This window comes from Schistocerca nitens, chromosome 8, assembly GCF_023898315.1.
Source record: "Schistocerca nitens isolate TAMUIC-IGC-003100 chromosome 8, iqSchNite1.1, whole genome shotgun sequence".
NCBI lineage: Eukaryota > Metazoa > Arthropoda > Insecta > Orthoptera > Acrididae > Schistocerca > Schistocerca nitens.
In genome coordinates, this window is record NC_064621.1 from 177,926,032 (window position 1) to 177,948,479 (window position 22,448).

The window sequence follows — 22,448 nt, forward strand, 5'->3', positions numbered from 1 at the left end:
TGAATTTCTGGCTCGGGGTTCTTGGTATTTGTATAGTGCTCTGCCCACAACAACCTTGGCTTTGATTGTGTATTACATGTTAATTATCGGATGTGGAAACTTTAAAACACATACTGTTTCTCTTTATCCTCCTCATACTATCTTCCATACTGTCTTTTCCAGAAACTTCTCAAATGCCTTTGCAGCATGACACATCAGAGTAACTCCCCTAGAAATCTGATATAGTTTCTTGCAACCCTTCTTAAAAACTGGCACTATGATTCCCTTTCTCTGGTCTTCAGGTGTTCTTCTTTCTTTCCATACTGTTCTTATTACCCAGTATAGCCATTGCTCTCCAACAATGCCAACTGCTCTCAACATCTCCATGCTTACTTCATTCAGTCCAGATGTTTTTCTTCCTTTCACGGTATTTATCACTTACTCTACTTCCATCCAGGTTGGGTCCATCTTGATGTAATCTACGTTCCCTGGCTCCTCATTTTTCTCTTTCATATTTCCATTGGGAAGTAATAACTCTTCGTAATGTTCCTCCCTTAATTTCCTGTACATTCTCAACTTCCTTTCCTTTAGTCCAACATTTTCCATCATGCCCCTCTTCTTAGCCTTAACCAATCCATAGAAGGCCTTCTCACTCCTGTCAGTGTCCTCTTCCATCATTTTTGTCCATTCTTCCATCCATTTCCTCTACTGTCCTGCTACCACTCTCTTTTACTCACTGCTTTCCTCTCTTGTTTTTCTGTTCTCTTCTGAAACCATATATGGAATACTTCCTCTTTCTTTGCAACATCATCCCATTTTCTATCATTCCACCAGGATGTTTCTTTCCACCTTTTCCTGCCACTGGTTCTTCTGCTCCTTCCACCGTAATTGTTTTGAACCATCCTGTCCTTCCTCTACTGACTGAATTTCATCCCTTGGTGCATCACCCTTTACTATTCTATGAAATTCTTCTTTGGCTTTTTCTTATTTCAACTTTGACACTATTATCCTTCTTTCCTGTCTTTCTACCCTCTTTTCCTCTGTAATCCTTCAAACTTTCACTACTAAGTCAGTGATCGCTACCTAGGCTTCAGAGGGTATTACCTTGATGTCTGTGACTGTTCTTTTTTGTCCTGTCACATATTATATATTCTGCCACAAATTTGCTTGACTAATCATAGCTGTACTACACTACATTAGACTTTCCTTCTTCTTAAACTAGGCGTTGTCTACTACTGCCCATTGTTTTTACGAAGGCCTAACAATTTTCTACTCTCTTCGTTTCTCCTTCCTCACCCTCCCACTCCTAATACCTCCTCATTCTAATATGTTTCCTTGCTCAGATGTGCATTTAGGGCTCCCATATCATCATCTTCTGTCTTCTTAGTTGTCTTTGCATTCCCTCTTCAAAGTTCTCCTTGTTTTAATAGAATATCCAACTTTAGGTGCATATATTTGCATAGTTTGCGTATCCTTCTCCTTCCTTCCTTATTCAAACCTCCTCTCATAATTACTGTCACACCATGTCAACCTTCTTCTTCATTGCTACTCTAGTACAGCTTTGGGAATAGCTGGGTCATCTTTATGTCTTGGGTGACACACACACACACACACACACACACACACAGAGAGAGAGAGAGAGAGAGAGAGAGAGAGAGAGAGAGATTATTAGCAGCCCTATTACATATTTTCATTTCTGTTAGGAAAAAGAAAAAGTCTTTAAGCAATTGGCATACTTGTGAAGATAATCTGTATGGTCATATCTTGGTCATTGGTTGACAGTGTAGTACAATGTCAAATGATTTTGACTTTGGGAAGTGTAGGTACATGAAATATTCTGGTCCAAATGCATCTGTTATTTGAAAAAAAAAATATCTATGAGTAAAGCAAGTTGTCTTACACATGATTGGTTTTTCACTAACCTATGTCAGTTTTTTGAGAAAATCTTCTTTTCCTGCAGTAATGTCTTAAGGTGCAATCCTAAAATATTCCCCAGGATCCGACAACAGACAAATGTTGACACTATTGATCTGTAATTCTGTGCATCCATTTTTTATTCTCATATTTTCTCTGAAAAATGACTTGTTTATGCTTTAGGCGAAAAGTTAATTCCTATGTGCACAAAACAACATATTTTCAGCCTTTTTAAACATAGCCTAGTTACAATGTGGCTTGTGCTATATCATTTTACTTTTGCACAAAGATGGCAGTAAAGATTAATTTACACACATGTTTCTGATTAGCAGGTGTTATTCCTCATTAATTTTTTTCTTTTGATTACAGGAGAACTGAATGCTATAGCACCATTGATCTCCAACTTCTTTTTGGCAGCTTATGCTTTAATAAACTTCAGTACATTTCATGCTTCACTTGCCAAACCAATTGGATGGAGGCCAAAATTTAGGGTAAGGAAGCAGCTAAAATAATTAGATTGTAATGATTAATTAATTAAATACTCTCATGTACTTGAAATGAATACACGCTTGCCCCTCTCTTTCTACAGTATTACAACATGTGGCTTAGCCTTCTGGGAGCTATTCTGTGTGTGGGTGTCATGTTTCTAATTAGTTGGTGGACAGCGCTCATAACACTTGCTTGTGTTATGGCTTTATACCTCATAGTATCATACCGAAGACCAGGTAAATTATAAATAAGCACTCAAAATATAACATCATTTTTAAAATTTTAAATTTATGATTAAAGATAACAATTGCTTTTAATATGTTTTCCTTTCCATGAAATTATAGTTTTATCTTTAGGCAGCATTATACAGAATGAATTTATACTTTTCACTTATGCGTTCATGGATAGGCTAACAGCAGCATTAACAAATTATATTTAACTCCCAGATCTTGGTATTCAAAGTAGAAAGATGTCCCGCGTGTTGTATTTAGTCTTTTCCAATCAGTTCTTGACAGTTTCAGGCCTCAAGTTCATTGTTAAATGTTTTTCATTGCTAACATTTTTTTGAAGAATGTATTATTTCAGAGAGTGTCCTTGTTCCAGTGATTAGAATGAAACTGAAACATCCATTTCTTACCACCATTTTCAAACTGCGTTTGGGGTATAACACATCAATTTACTCAGTCAGTGCTTGTAATGCTTTCAGTGGTTCTTTAAGTATTAATATTGTAGTTTTATTTATTGTTAACACCTTTCTTGTTAATTTTTTGTTTGTTTTCCATTAACAATATTCTGTCATTTGCATGTGTGCAGAAGTGAACTGGGGTTCTTCAACCCAAGCACAAACATACAAGAATGCCCTGCTTTCTGTACAGCAGCTGAACAATGTTGAAGAACATGTGAAGAATTATAGGCCTCAGATATTGGTACTATCTGCGATGCCCAGTCATCGACCACCTCTGATAGACTTCGCATACCTTATGACAAAAAATTTATCTCTACTAATGTGTGGTCATATCATTCAGGTATGTGAATAGTGATTTGACATTCCCAGGACAAATAATAATTTTCATTGTTTTCACATTTCTTGATTATATCAATGAATGAGCTAAATGGCTGATGAAGCTCTTTTGTATTTTAGTTTTATCCATCTCAAGATTCCCTCTGTTCAGTGAGTAGAAGCTGATTTCTTTGACTATTGTAAAGAGAGTGTTATCTGCTGTAAATATCTTGTGTTTAATTTAGGAAGGAATGAGAGTTTCTTGCATCATAATTTTGAAGTAAAAGTTTACTGAAAGTCTATAGAAAAGACAAAAACTCAAAATGTTCAAAAATGTAACATCGCACACTTCACAAAATGAAAAAAACTTAGTATCCTATGACTGCAATATCAGTGAGCCCCTATTGAAACCAGTCAACTCATACAGATATCTGCATTAACAGTTTGTAGGGCTGCAAAATAGAATGACCACATAGGCTCACTTGTTGGTAAGGCAGGTGTCAGACTCCAGTCCATTAATAGAATACTAGGGAAACGAAATCAGTCTACAAAGGAGATTGCTTACAAAACACTTGTGTGACCCATTCTATAATATTTCTCAAGTGTGTGGGAGCCATACCACATGGAAATGACAGGGCATATGAAATGTGTACCAAGAAGGGCAGCGGGAATGATCACAAGTCTGTTTGAGAATGTTATGGAAATGCTGCCGAAGTTTAATTGTCATGTGCTTGAAGGTAGACACCAGCTATTCTAAGAATGCCTGTTTATAGAATTTCAGGAACCAGCTTTAAACAGAGAATCTAGGAATGTAGTACAACATCTACATGTCCCTCACACATCTATCACAATTTAGATTAGATTAGATTAATTATTCATTCCATAGACCCATAAAAGAGGGAATTCTTCTGGGTGTGGAACATGTCAGATAAACACATTACAAAATGTAATTAGAAAAACTTGAGTTTTATTCATTTTAATGATCCTCAGACAATAAACAGTAAAATTATGTTCATGAATTAAATTTAAACTTCTGATATTTACAGGTTTAATACTTACATCTGATTTCATTAAATCCATCATTCAGACATTTGCTAGTTTCTTGGCTATTACAACCAAGTATTGTCAAAAATTAAAGTTGATTATTCATTTCAGTGATCCTCAGTTAAGAACAGTCAGATTATGTACAAGATTTAAAATTAAACTTCCACTATTTACAGATTTAAGACTTACATCTGCTTTCCATACATTCATCATTCACGCAGTAGGTAGTTACTTGGCTGTTACAACCAAGTATTGTCAAGAATTAAAATATAATAAATTTTCATTAAAATGGTCTACTGCACTTGTTGGGAAACTCATGGATGGAGTAGGAGTTGGCCACCAAAAATTATGTTTAAATTGTGCCTTGTCTGAAACTAAAATGTTAATGGTTGCTGGTAACTTATTGAAAATATGTGTTGCTGAATACTGGACTCCTTTCTGGGCAAGAGTAAGTGATTTTAAATTTTTATGTATATTGTTCTTATTCCTAGTATTGTTAGTGTGTACTAAGCAGTTAGGTGGAAAAAGAGATGTATTATTTACAACAAACTTCATTAAGGAATAAATATACTGAGAAGCTGTGGTTAATAGGCCCAATTCTTTGAATAGGTTTTGACATGATGTTCTTGGATTTACACTTCTCATTACTCTTATTATATGCTTCTGTACTCTAAATTTTTTTTCGCTGTTTGTGGAGTTACCCCAAAATATGATACTACATGACATAATAGAGTGAAAATAAGCAAAATATGCCAGTTTTTTTATATTTATATCTCCTATGTCTGACATCATTGGCATTGGAAACACAGACTTGTTTAGGCACTTTAGCAGTTTGTTAGTATGTTGCTCCCAACTGAATTTATTATCAAGTTGTAATCCCAAGAATTTTACACTTGTCAACTTCTCCTATTTCCATGTCATCATATTTTATACACACACCAGAAGGAAATCTCTTGGAAGTTCTGAACTTAATATAGTGGGTCTTTTCAAAGTTTAATGACAGTGAATTGGCTATGAACCACTTATTAATGTCAGTAAAAATTTGATTAGCTGCCCTTTCTAAATTTATATTTGATTTACTATTTATTGCAGCGTTTGTATCATCTGCAAATAAGACAAACTTGGCATCTGGTAATGTAACAGATGACAGGTCATTAATATACACAAGAAACAGTAGTGGACCTAGTATGGAACCTTGGGGAAAACCACATGTAATTTCTTCGCAGTCAGATGATGTCTGATTGCCTACTGCTGAAGTGTTACATAATGACACTCTTCGTTTTCTATTAGCAAGATATGACTGAAACCACTTTGCAGCACTACCAGTGACGCCATAATATTTTAATTTACTTAAAAGAATGCTGTGATTCACACAGTCAAATGCCTTTGACAGGTCACAGAACATGCCAGTTGCCTCTAATTTGTTGTCCAATGAATTAAGGACATTTTCCCTGTAAGTGTAAATAGCTTTCTCAATATCAGAACCCTTAAGAAACCCAAACTGTGACTTTGACAGTATGTTATTTTCACTAAGGTGCTTAAGTAGACACTTGAACATAACCTTTTCAAAGATTTTTGAAGAAGCTGACAAAAGTGAGATCGGTCGGTAATTTCACGGCAATTTTTTGTCCCCTTTCTTGTGGAGAGGTATAACTTCAGCATATTTAAGCCAGTCCAGGAATGTTCCTGTGACAAATGATTGATTACACAAATAACTTACGATATGACTAAGCTCACATGAACACTCTTTTATTAACTTTGTTGATATGTTATCAAAACCACTAGAATGCTTTGATTTCAAGGACTTTATGATGGACTATATTTCTTTGGGTGAAGTAAGTGTCAGTTCCATTTTACTGAGACTGCTTGTGTGCACTGGTCTCAGATATTCCATTGCATTATTTACTGAACCTGACAACCCTATGCTATCAGTAGCAGAGACAAAATACTTGTTTAAATGGTTTGCAACACAACATGCGTTTGTTACCAGGATTTCATTTATTTTTAGAGCTATTTGTTCCTTTTCATTTCTTGTCCTACCTGTCTCTTACTTAACTATATCCCATATTGTTTTTATTTTATTGCTGGATGTATTTATCATCTTCTCATAATCCAGGTGTTCAGATTTCTGGATAACCTTCTTCAATATTTTGCAGTAATTTTTTTAATGAGCTATAATGCTAGTATCAAAGGTGTCCCTACATATCAGATAGAGTTTCCTTTTTGTCTCACATGATATCTTTATCCCTTATGTGATCCATGGTTTCTTATTAGACTTCTGCTTAATTTGAGTTACCTTCAGGGGAAAACGATTTTCAAATAAGGTGCTAACTTTATTAATGAATGTTTTGTATTTTCCATTTGTGGCTTGGATGCTGTAAACATTCATCCAATTAATTTCTTTGAGCAATCTCCTAAATTTCTCAGTTTTGACTGTTTTATTGGCCTTCTGTACTCAGTTCTGATAGATGTTTTACCCTGACAATTTTCAAAACTTAATGTTAGGTGTTGCATGTCATGGTCAGATAGCCCATTTACTACTGGTTTTGTAATGTGGCTTAGTTGCCTAGAATTGTCTATAAATATATTATCAATGGCAGTCTAAGAACATTTGTATACGCTAGTTGGGAAATTTACAGTAGAAATTAAATTTAATGACAATGTAACTGATTTCAGTAGCTGTTCACTGACAGTATTTTTCAGGACATATATATGAAATCACCAGCAACCACTAGTTCTTTGTTTTTTAATTTTAGGTGCGATAATAAATCTTCAAGACCGTTTATAAACAGGTTGAAATTTCCTGAAGGTGCTTTGTATATGGCTACTATTACACAGGACCTATTATGAAATTCTATCTCTGTTGCACTTGCTTCTAAGTGCTGCTCTAAGCAAAATTTATTAATGTCAATACAATTTAAAACTGTTTTTAACAGATGTGGTAACTCCTCCTTTCTCCATCTTTTGTCTACAGAAGTAGGAGGTTAACTTTAATTCTGTAAGGTTTAACATATCTATACCAGGGGTCACATGATCAACGGGGTTCAATGACTCTAATTCATTAATGCACATAAGTAGTTCATTAATTTTATTTCTAAGCCATCGAATATTTTGATGCACTAAAGATAGTTGGCATTTCACATTTACTGAGATGACGGGTGGAAATAAAATTTCTGCCGATTGCTGTAAATTTTTAACAAACAGCTGTGTTCGCTGATCCAATGTGCCAGGATTATGCTGTTTGATTTCTTTATCAAACTGAAGGTTTGTTTCAATCTTTACTTCTCTCAGAACTTGACTTCGTTCTGTCCTACCTATCTTAAAAAAGGTGCTGCTCCAACACCTATGACCACTGGTATATTATATTACCACTCATGGCAGTGCCCCCCCCCCCTTACATTTCCTACAATGACAAGCATAGACTAATTACAGTGTACACAGATATGTTTAAACAATCATCCTTCTTTTGTTCAATTTGTGAGTGGAATGGCAAGCAGTCCTAATAACTGATACAGTTTGAAGTACCTTGTGCCATACATTTCATAGTGGTTTGCAGAGTATGGATGTAGATCTGTATATTAAAATGGGGCAGTAGAGAAGTACTGAAATTTCTTGTAGTGCCAATAGCGAAACTTTAAGTAGCTTTGTAAATTTATACATAGTTTCAAAAACTAGGATTATAGTTTTCTCCTTTTAAATATTTTAAGGAAAGGCATTTAGAAGTCAAGAAGCTTATGTGTTCTGACAGAAATTAATAATGCGGATAATAAGATTAAAACTATATGGAATATTATCAAACGGGAGATGGGGCAGCCTGACAGTGCACAGCCCACCATAGCAATAAACCTAAATGATGATGTTGTGAGTGATAATTCACAAGTTGCAAGTATTTTTAACAACCACTTTCTGACTGTAGCAGTAAAAATAGGGTTAAAGGGTTCAGTTGAAGAAACAAAAAAATATGTTAAAAATGTCATTCCCCAGTACTTTAGGCCTTTAGAAATAACACCAACATCCCCCACTGAAATTAAGGGAATTATAAATATACTGAAAAAAAGAGCTCATGTGGTGTTGATTGAGTCTCTAATAGAATATTGAAGTGTTGTTCTAATTTGATAAGTGGAGTCCTTAGCGATATATGTAATGCTTCGCTGGCATAGGGAATTTTTCCAGACAGATTGAAATACACAATTGTCAAACCTCTTCATACGAAAGGGGACAAGAGTGACTTAAATAATTATAGACCAATCTCACTGCTGACTTAATTTTCTAAAATATTCGAAAAAGTTATGTATTCAGGAGTAGTCTCACATTTAAGTGAAAATTATTTACTCAGCTTGTCACAGTTCGGATTCCGGAAGGGTTGCTTGACTGAGAATGCTATCTACACATTTACCCATCAAATAGTACAAGCCCTAAATAACAAATTATCACCAGTTTGTATTTTTTGTGATTTATCCAAGGCACTTGACTGTGTGGATCATGTGACACTCTTAGAAAAACTCAGGTTTTATGGAATTGAAGGCTACACACACAGCTGTTTGAATCATACTTAAAGAACAGAAAGCAAAAAGTTGTGCTGAATAGCACAAATAATGTTGGGAGGGTGGTAAATTCTAGTGAATGGGGAGTTATCACAAAGGGAGTCCCACGGGGTTCAATTTTGGGTCCTCTGCTGTTCCTTATTCGTGTGAGTGACCTCCCACTTAATGTTCAGCAAGCGGAACTAATACTTTTTGCAGATGACACAAGTCTTATAATAAATCCCATTCCAGGAAAAGCAGCTGAAGATATTGTTGAATATGCCTTTCAAAGAATTATTAAGTGGTTCTCAGAAAATGGACTCTCCCTTAATTTTGAAAAAAACTCACTATATCCAGTTCTGTACACCGCATAGAGTCATACCAACAATTGATGTAGCATATGAACAGGGATCAATTAACAGGGAAAATTTCTCTAAATTTTTGGGTTTTCACATTGATGACAACTTGAACTGGGAGAAGCCTATTACTGAGCTTCTCAGACAACTAAGTTCAGCTGCTTTCGCTCTTTGCATAATTGCTAGTCTTGGCAATAAACAGATCAGCCTCCTAAAGTACTTTTCATATTTCCACTCAATAATGTCTTTTGGAATAGTTTTCCGGGGTAACTCACCACTTAGACATAAAGTATTGATTGCACAAAAGAGAGCAGTGAGAATAATTAGTGGTGGTCACCCGAGGACATCATGAAGGCACGTTTTCAAAGAGTTAGAGTACATATATTTGCTAATGAAATTCATTACAAATAATCCATCTCAGTTCATGAAGAACAGTGGTGTTCATACGTACAACACTAGAGGGAAAAATGATCTTTCCTATCCGTTATTGAAGCTGTCAGTTGCTCAAAAAGGAGTACATTAGTCACCAAGAAAAATCTTTGATCATTTGCCCAGCAACATAAAGTGTCTGGCAGGTAGCAGATCATGTTTTATATCTAGCTTAAAATCATTTCTTTTGGACAACTACTTCTACTCCATGGACGAGTTTCTGTTTCAGAAATGGTAAAAAAAGTACCTCTAAATGTAGTTGCATGTGTAGAACTAAAAATTTCAGTAATATTAATATTAGTACTATTCATGTGTGTATATATATCTTGTACTCTGACTTGTTCCACATCATATCGATAAAATAATCGGGAAAATGATGTACGGAACATGACATAACTAAAACGGCATTGTTATTTACTAGACCATTCTGTCTCTCTGTAATTTCACCAATTTTCTAAGTTGAGTGTTCTGTTTCATATCTTTAAATAGATTTTAACATCATTGGGATAATGGGCATTTTAGGATTGAAACTTTGTAATAAAAAGGAGGATGGGTCACAAGTACTTGCAGTTGAAGGGTGGGTAGCGCATAGGCTCATGTAAAGTTCGTATACGTTCAATAGGTCTCAAGCTTCTACTGTCCCTCTAGCTTAAGCACTGAGCATGAGTATCCTGTGTGTGTGTGTGTTTCGTCCTTCGGTAGAAACTTCCTTTGTAACTTTCCCCAACGTAACATATCCCTGTATTAGTTATGGAAGGTAGGTAGTGTGTCCCTTATTTGTGTGTGTTTTTAGTGTCTATTGGCTGCAGTATATGTTTTGCCTGCAGTATACATTTTGCCCCCTTAAGGTAAGTAATAGCCAGCAGTTCTGTCTCATAATGTATTAGAAATTTGAGCTTAGGCATTTTATCTCTTTATATGCATATTGTATCTCATATTTTTACATTTGCCTATAACACTGACTATTGCACAATAAATTGTTGCAAAGTTAAGTAAATTAATCCATTTGCATATAAACTAATTTCACTTGAAAATATTTTTACAGGATGCCTTGAGTCAAAGAGTGCGTAATGTGTTGACATACAAAGCTCATAACTGGTTAAAATCACATAAAATTAAAGCCTTCTACACACACATTGATGAAGTGAAGTTTGAAGAGGGAGCAAAAGCTTTACTGCAATCATCTGGAGTTGGGAAGCTGAAACCCAACATCCTATTGATGGGTTATAAGGCTGATTGGACAGAATGTGATAGAAATGAACTAGTGATGTATTTTAATGTGATACAGTAAGTTTAATTAAACCTAGGTCTCGTTAATGGAACATGAAATGCTGCTAATGCAATATGACTCAATAAAAACTGTCTGGATGCAATTGTACATCAAGTATGGCTATTATTTGCAGCAAGGCACTGGACATGTACATTGCAGTAGCCATACTACGACTACAGGGTGGCTTAGATTACTCAAAAGTGGTAGCTGATGAAGAGGATTTGTTGAAGATGGCCAATGGTGTAAATTCAGAGAAAGGTGTTTCAATAGTGCGTCAAAATTCCCAAGAAAGTCTTCCTCGAAATCAGTCTTTCCCTCAGATTTCACAAGGTTGGTTCATATTTTTATGTGGGTTTTCTGAAATATATGTTTTCAAATTTTTTTGAATGTTTCTCATTATGGAATATTATTTACTTTATAATTATTTGAATAAAATTTCTAATTTTTTTCTTTTCACATAATTATTCCAAAAAATATCACTATTTTTAGTTTTCCTTCTATAGTATCTTTGTAGTGTTTCAGATAATGAGTGTGCTGAAAATTTAAAAGTAGTTATTTCATTTACCAAAAAAGTTATAAGATGTTAGTGAAATTTAATATGTTATGTTGTTTTTTTCCTCCTTGATTCCGTTTCAATGAAATGAAGATCTGTACAAATTTATCAGTGTAGGAATTCGTCAGATAACAAAGTCAAGGGGTAAGTTACAGAGATGTTAGTGTTGTTTTGCACACACTTCCAAAAACAGTTCGGTGTATATACACGCTTCTGTGCATGCCCTGCAGCCTCTTCCTTGCAACATTTATACCATAGAGTGTAGTTCTAAAATGTTTAGCACAGTTCACAAATGCTTCGTTTTTGCTTATCATAGCCTCAAGCTAAGGCTATTGGTTATTTCTACGAATGTAGCATAGTGGGCTTAATAATATCTTGAGTGCTGCGCTATCTTCCTGATAATTATTGTGTAAATGAAGTACAGAGATCTTCTTTCTAATAACCATGAGTGAAATAACAATAATACCTCGCATAATACAGTAAAGTTTATAGTATCAGTACTGTGTAAACTGTTATGCACAAGATATTAAATCTTTCGTGTTTTGAATGCGGGGAGCAAATAGTACCCGATTTTCAATTTTTCATATGATATGATATATCTGGTTATGGTAGTTTGATTTCAGTGTTAGTTCTTGGCATAAACTAACATTAAAATGTATTGAATAAACCTACTTGATAAACATACTTGCTGATGAAAGGCTAATTAGCAATCATTTTTGGTCTTAAGCTCCAAGATGTATGTAAATGGAATTAATTTGTTGTTGCAGTTTGAGATTGTGAAATGCATATTTGAATAAAAATGAAAATCCTTATGGGGAGGTTGGGCTTAGGTGGCAGACAACTGAAAGCCCAGCTAAAAGTCATGTTGTATAAGGAAGAAGGAAGGAATCTATGAAGTAAAAGGCATCCAAAAGAATTGAAGATCAAAGATAAATTAGTATGTAATGCACCAGCTTCAGTTCAGAGATGATGGAAGGTGGCAATATAGCAATAAGTAAAGGTCAGACAAAGACATGGGAGGGGGAGAGAGAGAGAGAGAGAGAGAGAGAGAGAGAGAGAGAGAGAGAGAGAGCTACTTCTCTGTGGAAAAAGAATATATAAGAAAAAGAAGTAGGTTATGACCTAAAAATTGTTTTAGAGGAAGGATTTTTTTGGGATGGGGGAGCGAGTCATTGTAACAGAAGTTAAGTATAGCAATAATGGGAGGATATATGTTAGAGATAAGCTTCCATCTCTGGAGTTAATGGAGACTAGTGCTAGTTGGGAGTATCCAAATGGCCAAGGATCCAAAAGACACATTACATCAAAGGCAGGCTCACATGTAGAGCTGGTCAGATTGTTTATTAGCTACCATACATTAACTACATAAACTTTTATACAGTGAATGATCACCAACAGAAAGTTAGAAATCATAAGTGAACACATACTCATTGTCCACCACATATATGATCGATAACGAGCTACTGAGCATGCTCTGTGGCATTTCCCAAGAGATCTGAGAGCCTGATTTACTGTACAGGCCATTTGGATCATCTACCCAACAGTACTTTCCCAGTAGTCTTGACAGAAGAACATGCCCTCTAATACGAGGGTTGGAACTTTAATGGTGGCAACTATTTATTTACTGCTTGTACAAAATAGATACGTGTTTCGAAGTTTTACTGACCTTCAAAGTAGTCACCAGCATTGAGTATAACCCATTGCCAGTGATGTGGAAGTTGTAGGATATTCTTAGCAGTACCAGTTGTGTTGACAGTTCAAGCGGTGTGGTCTGTTGCCTGATGAATTAATAGCAGTTCTGAAGCGAATGCCATGAAGTCAGGCAGTAGACCATGCCACTCGAACTGTCAACACAACTGGCACTGCTAAGAGTATCCAACAACTTCCACATCACTGGCAAAGGGTTATACACAATGCTGGTGACTACTTTGAATGTCAGTAAAACTTTGAAACATGTATCTATTTTGTATGAGCTGTAAATAAATAGTTGCCACTATTAAAGTTCCAACCCTCGTGTATACTCTCATCCTTTAACCCTCCTCCTCTCTATGTCCATCTCCTCCTCCTCCCCCCTCTCTCTATCCATCTTCTCCAGTACTCATTTCTGTTCATCTCTTCCTTTTGCTCTCTCCCCGTGTGTCTCCTCCCCCTGTGTCCATCACCTCCTACCCCATCTCCTTATTCATCTCCTCCTCCCCTTCTCTCTCTGTCCACCTCCCCTTGCTCCCTCTCTCCATCCATCTCTTCCTTGCAACCCCCCCCCCCTCTCTCTCGCTCTCTATCTCTATCCATCCCCTCCTTCCCCTCCCTCCCTATCCATTCCCTCCTACCCTTCTCTCCCTATCCATCCCCTCGTCTATCCATATCAGCCTTCTTTGTTGCCCCTGCAAAACGGGTCGACAAGCAAGCCAATACTACTCCCACAACATGCTTCTCACACAGGGCAACCTATAAGGCAGGGGCTGAAAAAAAGTACATTTTCCACTATCTCTGATCCTATTGAAGCTACGAAGTTATTGTGAAATGCTGATACTAGTGAAGTTTGAGGTTTGTGTACCAAATTTGGATGAAATCAGTTAAAGAGTTTGTGAGGACATCCTGGACATACACACAAACATACAGTCTGCTTTATACATCCAATCAGAAAAAAACAACACGTTGAACGACTTGAGATAGGACATTCATATTCACAGGACATGTACATTAGTATGTTGTGCAGAAATTCTGAGTAGTTCAGCGTGTGTCCACCCATGTGTTTGCCCTGACAACTTGTTCCGTACATGATGGCATTGACACATATAAGGCATGAATGGCATCCTGTGGTATAGCCATCCATGCTGCATTCACCTGTTTCCAAAGTTCATCTGTGATGGTTGGCAATGAGCCACTTTGCTGCACCTGTCGTTTCACCATGTCCCACACATTTTTGATTGGCAAAAAGCCTGGTGATCTGATGGACTACGGCAAAAGGCTACTCCTGCACAATATGCCAGCTGTGCAGGGCAGCTTCCACATTGGGGTTGGGTAAAGTGCTTCTTGCCCTTGAGGTGTAGGCTGCTTGATAATGAAGGCTGATACTACCAACACATGCCTGTCATGCAAGTCAGTCTACACGTCATAGTCTGAAAAAACCGTTTCTTGTCCACATCTGTGCTCCTATAAGAGCTAGGAGACTGTAATCCCCACAGTGCTGATACTCCTGAAGTATGCTATTTGTGTGCCAAATTAGGATTAAATCGATCCAGAGGTTTTGGAGGACATGCAGGACATACATACATGCTTGCTTCTTTATTTTTATGTATGTATATAGAAAATAGGCTACAGTACTGAACAGAGCTCAGCTTTAGAAATTTTTATTGGTTATATGAAGTAAAGCAGCTTAGTTTCAAATTGGCATTAGAATTAGGTATTTTTTCATGCACATGCTTAATGTAATATCATTTCAACCTTATATAAAATCAACTAAATTGAAAATTAAAAACTATGATCTGTATTGGTAAATACTTCTTTTAGTAACATTAATCATTTTATGTCTTGTATCTCATGTTGTTTCCAGTAACACTGGGGTAGATGGGATGAACAGAATTTACAATATGTGTATTTGTAAAAATCGAGAAAAAGTCCAAAAATTAATTGTTACTGTTTTTAGGAGAAAAGTAATGTAATATAATCTGTGTACTGATTATATATTATACATCCAGTGTGATGGTGGTTGTTTGATGAAAAAAAATAAACATCCTGGCTCAGTCTTGCTACTGGATGTGAAATTTTTGAAGTAGCAAAAATTGTTGTAATTGTTTGCTGTGCAGTTTGAATTTTTCTCCAGTACACACAGGTTTTTTCTGAGAATCCACATGCCTTATTTTCATAAGGAGACTGCAAACATTTTCTAGTACATAGTATGTTCATACATTATTATTTCAATCAATGATGGACACCACTGGAACAGGAATTGTGGATGTGACTTGTCAAATGTTAGCAGTGATACATCGTCTTTGAAATGCAAAGTGGAAAAGTAGGAGTCAACTCATATAAAATACAAGTTTTGTAGTGGGTTTATGTAAGAGAATTTTGTTTATGAATTTCATGCAACACTCCTTTTAATGACATGCTTCATTTGAACAAAAGTATTATAAATTTCAAATTTCTCTTTTGGTCACAGGTGTCATGAAAATAAAACCTAAATGTTCATATATACAGAATTTCCTGGAAGGCCAAGAAGAATCTCAGCAAACTTCTCCAGTATCATGCTGTCATTCCTGATGTGAGACTTTTAAATCACCTATATGCTAGCTGCTTATCTTTATTGGAGGAACAATACTGCATAACTGAGCACGTGGAATATCCACATAAATTCAGAATGCAAGTGGCCATATCACATTGTTATTGGTTGTTAATTATCTCTCTGCAATGGAAAGCTGCTCTTGACTCAGAGCTTCTGTTAACAGAAATGATCATGTTTCACCAAATGATTCTCTTCACTGAGAAAGAAATCATTGCTCACTGGAAAGTGGCACATGAAATTGGACATTTGATTTTGTGAGGAACTTGGCAACTGCCAGCCTCTGCACCTACTGGCAGTCCTCTCCAGGTTGTCCTGCATTTCACCACAGTCCTCCGGCATTGCAACCTCCCTGTAGCCACAGTGTTATCTGCACATAGCTTCACACAACTTCCGATGCAGCAAGTATGCGCTGTTTCATTCTTTTGCAGTTACACAGATTTACACTTTTTTTTTTTACTTTGAGGTACACAACATTTTTTCAGCTTCATTTTCATTGTATAGATTTGAAAATTTGTCAGTCCTGTGGTAACCCTGTATTAACACGATTCACGTTGTCCGTCGCACTTCACCTAGTGTAGACCGGGAACTGTCTGCTAGGCATGCCCGATGAAAAACTGACTGGGCACGGCCCGTGCTGCCTGAGTTGTAGTTCCACCGGCAGAGGGCGCGGCCGAATTCTTGCGTGCCCTCTAGTGGACGGGACTTGACTTGCGGCAACTACTGTCCATGACGCGCCGTGCTGATGTGCGCCTCCCGCGATCTTTCTGGTGGCTTCTGCGCTCCTCCTCTTTCAGGAGGTGAAGCCACTGTGATCCACTGCATCGGAAGGTGGAGCGTCATGCAGTAGCGATGACCTCCACGTCCATTGGAGTGCTGGAGTCGAGGGGATCTGCCAACCCTCGAGCCGGAACCTTCGAATACGGTTGGAAGTGACCCACACGAAGAGGCCCCCATCGTCTCACCACCGGATCCCGAGACAGAACAGGCGACAAGCTGTCGAACTCCGGATCCTGTTTCACCTCGGGAGGGGCAAGACCCAGTGGCGGGGACGATGGGGAAGGCACGACCACAGGTAAACCAGCCTCCTGAGAAACCGGGCCTGCGATGGGGGCCGGCTCTCGCCGGGGCATCTCTAACGATGGCGATGTTGGTGCTGGAGCTACTGGAGGCCGCCAAGGCTGAGAACCATCACAGTGTGGCAGAGTCACAGGTGGGAGGGGCAGTAGCATCCCCTGAGAAAACAACACGGGTGCCGGCAATGGGGAAGCCGGTGCCTGAGGGGTCGGAGGGTAGGTGCTCAAACGTGGACGTAGCTGATTTTGGTGACGACGTACCTCCCGGTCCCCCGCCTGCAAGGTATACAGACGGCGGCCATTGTGGCACAGGACCACCACTGGTATCCAACGTGGGTTGCGACCAAACCCACATGCCCAGACCGACGTACCCGGTGGAAAGCCGGGTACCCCATTTTGCGAAGACTGGTGAGGACCAGGCCAGAGGAGGTTCAGCAGAGTCCTAGGTTGGTGCCCGTGGAGGAGCTCTGCGGGGCTGTGTTCTCCCATCGGTGTGGTCCGGTATGCCGTCAGGAAAAACGTCAACGCCTCCTCCACAGGAAATTCGTGCACATACTTTTTCATCTGCGTCTTAAATGTGTGCTTCCCCATTCGATTGTGGATGAAAGGGGGGGAGAGCAAACGTGCCAAATACCGAAGCGCCTACAAAAATCCTGGAAGGTCTGTGAAATAAACTGAGGTCCATTGTCTGATACTAGGGTGACTGGCAGACCTTCCACAGCAAAGATTTTTGCGAGTGCCTAGATTGCAACTTCTGAAGAGGTTGAGGAGCAGTGAACCACATATGGGAATCGGGAATAAGCATCAATGACAATGAGCCAAAAGCCATTGAGAAACAGGCCCGCAAAATCTATGTGAACACGTTCCCATGCCTGGGTTGCAGGTGGCCATGAAGAGAACGCTGACCTGGGAGACGCCTGTTGGCTCGCACACTGGGAACAGGCGGCCACCAAGTGCCCAATTTCTCTGTCAGTACTGGGCCAATACACGTCTGCGAGCCAAGGTTTTAGTACGGGAAACACCCCAGTGCCCCTCATGTAATGAGGGGAGGACCTCCCTTCGCAAACTTGCAGGAACAACCACGGGAGGAGCTGTATCGTCGGTAGCCAGAAGGAGAACTCCTTCGAAGACTGAGAGGCAGTCTCGTAGAACAAAATAATTATGAAGAGGGTCCGAGGCCCAGCCTGGAAGTCAGGACGACCACCCCTGCTGAACGAGGCGAACTACTTGTCGGAGAACCATGTCAGCTGCCGTTTCCCTGGCAACTCTAGAACTAGTGATCGGGAAGCCATCAACCGCTTGGTGGGATGCCACATCCAAATGAAAACACATAATCTCCTCCTGATCGAACTTAGTATTCGGGCCCATCGGAAGACGGGAAAGAGCGTTGGCGTTGGCATGCTGTCCAGTAGGGCAAAAATGAATGTCATAATGGTACTTCAAGAGGAACAAGGCCCAGCACTGCAGTCTGTGAGCTGCCCTATCCGGAATCTGAGAGGCGGGGCCAAATAACGATATTAATGGATTATGGTCAGTGATTAACTGAAACTTCGTGCCATACAAGAAAGGGTGAAACTTGGTAACAGTGTAGACAATGGCCAAAACCTCTTTTTCCACCTAGGAGTAATGGGCCTGCATGGGACTAAGAGTTTTAGATGCAACGCCAGTGGCTGCTCGGAGCCAGGACCACCCCCACCCCATACTGCGAAGCATCTGTAGCCAGGACCAACAGCTTATTGGGGTCAAAAGTAGCCAAACAAGGTGCTGATGTGAGGAGGCCCTTCAACGAGGTGAACGTGCTCGCATGCAGGCGACCAATCAAAAGGAACACCCTTGCGCAGAAGGCAGTACAGGGGGCGGGCTATGGTGGAAGTCCTGGGAATGAACCGGTGGTAATAGGCAATCTTGCCCAAAAAAGCTTGTAACTCCTTCAGTGAAACGGGCCGCTGAAGGTCGATGATACCTTGGACCAAACTTCCTAGCAGCTGGACGCCGTGCCGAGAGATGGTGTAGCCCACATACTCAATGGTCGGTTGGAAGAAGTTCGACTTACGCAGGTTGCAACACAGGCCCACAGACCTGAATTTGAGAATGAGGGTTCGAAGGTTGTGCAAGTGTTCCTTTGTGTTGTGGCCTGTGACAATTATGTTGTCCAGGTAATTAATACAATGAGGGATTGTCGACGTGACATGCTCAAGATAATGCTGAAATATCGCCGGGGCACTGGATATTCCGAAACCAACCGCTGGTATTGGTAAAGGCCAAACGGGGTGTTGACGACCACCAGCTGTTTGGAGTCCTCATCAAGTGGTATCTGATGATAAGCCTCCGAAAGATCGATTTAAGAAAAATATTGGCCTCCCGCCATGTCAGAGAACAATTCATCAGAACGAGGCAAGGGATAGGTGTGCACCACCAATTGAGAATTAATGGTGGCCTTGAAATTGCCACAAAGGCGTAATTTTCCCGAGAGTTTTATGACAATAACGAGGGGTGAAGCCCAATCACTAGAAGAAATGGGAAGAACGGCCCCGAGGGCTGTCAGCCGGTCTAGCTCTGCTTTTACCTGAGGGTGGAGAGCCAAGGGGATCTGCCTCGCGCGTAGAAAACGCGGTCGAACCGACATTTTCAATGTTAAGTAAGCTTCAGAGTCTGAAACACGCCCCAGGCCCTCCTCAAAGATATCCTTAAAGTCAGAGGTCAAAGATTCCAATGATTGATTGGGAACGTCTTCGGAGACCAACTGTATGGTGTCTGCGATAGAAAAACCGAAAGCTTGAAAGGCATCCAATCCAAAAAGGTTAGCGGAGCTCACATCACTGACAACAATAAAAGTAAGAGGCTGAGTGACTGATTTGTAAGTAATGTCGGTAGTGAATTGACCCAGTAGGGGAATGAACTGTTTACCATAACCGCGGAGACGCCGGTAAACTGGTGCCAACGGGGGTGACCCAAGGTCAGAGCAAGTTTATGCATTCAACAAGCAAACTGCCATGCCCGTATCTACTTGCAGTTGTAATCGGCGCGACCGAACCGACACCTCGATAAAGAGTTTGTGTGCCGATGCATCGGGAGCCTGGCCGGGAAACTTCCTGAATGTCAACGTCCATGTCCTCTGTACCTGCTTCCTTCGATTCTTTTGAGGCTGAGCGGCAAACTTTAGCAATGTGTCCTTTTTTATTACATTTGCGACAAACGGCCCAACGCTGGGAGCCCTCTGACCGATCATGATGTATAGAGCACGACGCACAGGACGGTAACGGGCCAGCGTCTGGAACTCTGTTTACACGCCGTGCAGGAGCGGCCGTAACGGCCAAATTGTACCGATCGCACGTCGTCCACCACGGATGCAGTGGACGCGGCCACGCCACCCTGAACCGCCGCGACGTTGCATCACGCTTCCAACTGTTGACCTGCGGCGTGAGAGACTTCATACGATTGAGCAATGGACAGTACTTCCTCAAGGGAAGGGGCCCGTTGCCGGACCTTCCTATCAGGGGCCAAACGAACAATGACGTCGCGCACCATAATGTGGGCATACGATTCTCGCGACTGCTCTGTGACAAAATGACACTTACGACTAAGACCGTGCAGGGTAGCGGCCCACGCCCAGTAAGACTGATGGGGCTGTTTCTTGCATTGATAGAACTCGACCCTAGCCGCCAAAACATGCATGCGGCGGCGATAATATGAAGACAGCAATGAACAGAATGCGTCAAAAGACAAGGACGAGGGTTCCTGCAACGGCGCTGGCTGCCTCAAAACTTGATACAGCAAGAGAGATATCCAAGACAAGAAAAGAGCACATGATACCTCCACATTGGCAACATGAAATGCCTGGAAATGCTGCCGAAGGTGATGTTCATATGCGTCGCAATCCTCTGCCATTTCGTCATACGGGGGAAAGGGAGGAGGGAACGGCGCTGGAGCAGACTGCGTGGAGAGCAATGCCGGAAGCACTTGTTTCGTGGTTGCCATGAGCTCTGTCTGCTGCTCAACCAAAACCTGCACTAAATCCTCCATGCTGTGGATAAGCTGCGAAACCGGAACGACGACGCAACACGCAAAAGAACGACCCTACTCATTGCCAATTGTGTGTTAACTTGATTCACGTTGTCCGTCGCACTTCACATAGTGTAGACCGGGAACTGTCTGCTAGGCATGCCCGATGAAAAACTGACTGGGCATGGCCCGCGCTGCCTGAGTTGTTGTTGTTGTGCCGGCAGAAAGCGTGGGCCGAATTCTCGCTTGCCCTCTGCTGGACGGGACTTTACTTGTGGCAACTACTGTCCGTGACGCCCTGTGCCGATGTGCACTGCCGCGATCTTTCTGGTGGCTACTGCAAACCCCAGATGCGTTGAGTCAAATATATCAACCAACCAAAATCTGGAAAGTGTTTCTTTTTCTATGTTTATTATTGACATGGCTCTTTTGTCATGAGATGCATATATTCTTATTCCAGAGTGGACACATAATAACACTGATTTGCAGTGGCACTTGAATGTTGCCTCTCAGTGACAAATATGTATTCAAGCAGAATGTGATGTAAGTTCATAAAAACCGAACAGCACAGCCATCAAACTACTGAACATTGGACCATAACTCACTGTCTGGTGCAGTCTGATGGCTGGCAGCATGTGGTGTTGTTGATTGGCATGTAATGGTTAGATAGCCTTAACATGCTGCTGTAAAGTGTAAACTGAGAGGTTTTGGTTTGTGTACATTTCTTGCAGGTTATCCAAGTAAGAACTCCTGTTGATGATGGCATTATTTGGAATAGAGCCACTTGCTAACTAAAATAGCAAAGTCTGTTGGTTCTCTGATAATCAGGGAGTCTTGGATGTTGAGGCTAAGCAAATTCAGCAAGTGAGAAAGCAAAACAGGGTGGTGTACTGTGGGCAATGGCAGCAGGAAGGTGAATGCACTTAACAGACATTCACACAGTTGTCAAGGAAAAGTGCTACTTATGTGATTGAAGAGGAAACAGAGAAGTAGACTCATTGAAAATATGGGCAGGAAAGCAATGAATCCTGAGCATTGGAAAATGACTTCTCAGGGATGAGGTGTTGCTTTGGTCTGATCTCAGAAGAAATTGCAGCAAGCAGTGATTTGATGGTATTGGCCTGTATCAGTATTTTACTAGTGGTACTATTGTCCTAAGGCAAAACCACCAGACAGTTTTTAAAAAAACTTTTATAGAACCTCCAAAAGTTATAATTTTCACATTCAGAAGATGACAGGAGGAGGTATAGTTGATACTACTATGACAGAAAGCAATTTTATCTTCATTATTTGGTGGTAAATTTTGAGATGAGTACAGAATGTACAGTTGATGATGGTTTGTACATGAAGTGGTGTTCTAACTTGGAAAAACATAGGATAGATGCAAAAAATGGTTTTAGTATTTTGCCTGACTTCATTTTCAAATATATTTGACACAACATAGCCATTGCACTAAATTTAAAATATGTTCATCAGTCATGCATGTTCTGAAAGTACACAAGAGACACCTACGACACTTTGGGAACACATG

The 22,448-nt window shown here is 39.9% G+C and overlaps 1 protein-coding gene across 1 annotated transcript in view; it reads left to right on the forward strand.

Annotated features, from left to right (window-relative positions):
* Positions 1–22,448, forward strand: part of LOC126198529 (bumetanide-sensitive sodium-(potassium)-chloride cotransporter) — a 603,867-nt gene that overhangs the window by 539,161 nt on the left and 42,258 nt on the right. The window contains exons 9-13 of the mRNA XM_049934924.1: positions 2,263–2,384; positions 2,483–2,618; positions 3,196–3,407; positions 10,780–11,021; positions 11,138–11,334. Coding sequence (XP_049790881.1) covers positions 2,263–2,384; positions 2,483–2,618; positions 3,196–3,407; positions 10,780–11,021; positions 11,138–11,334 — 909 coding nt within the window. The remainder of the gene's footprint in view (positions 1–2,262; positions 2,385–2,482; positions 2,619–3,195; positions 3,408–10,779; positions 11,022–11,137; positions 11,335–22,448) is intronic.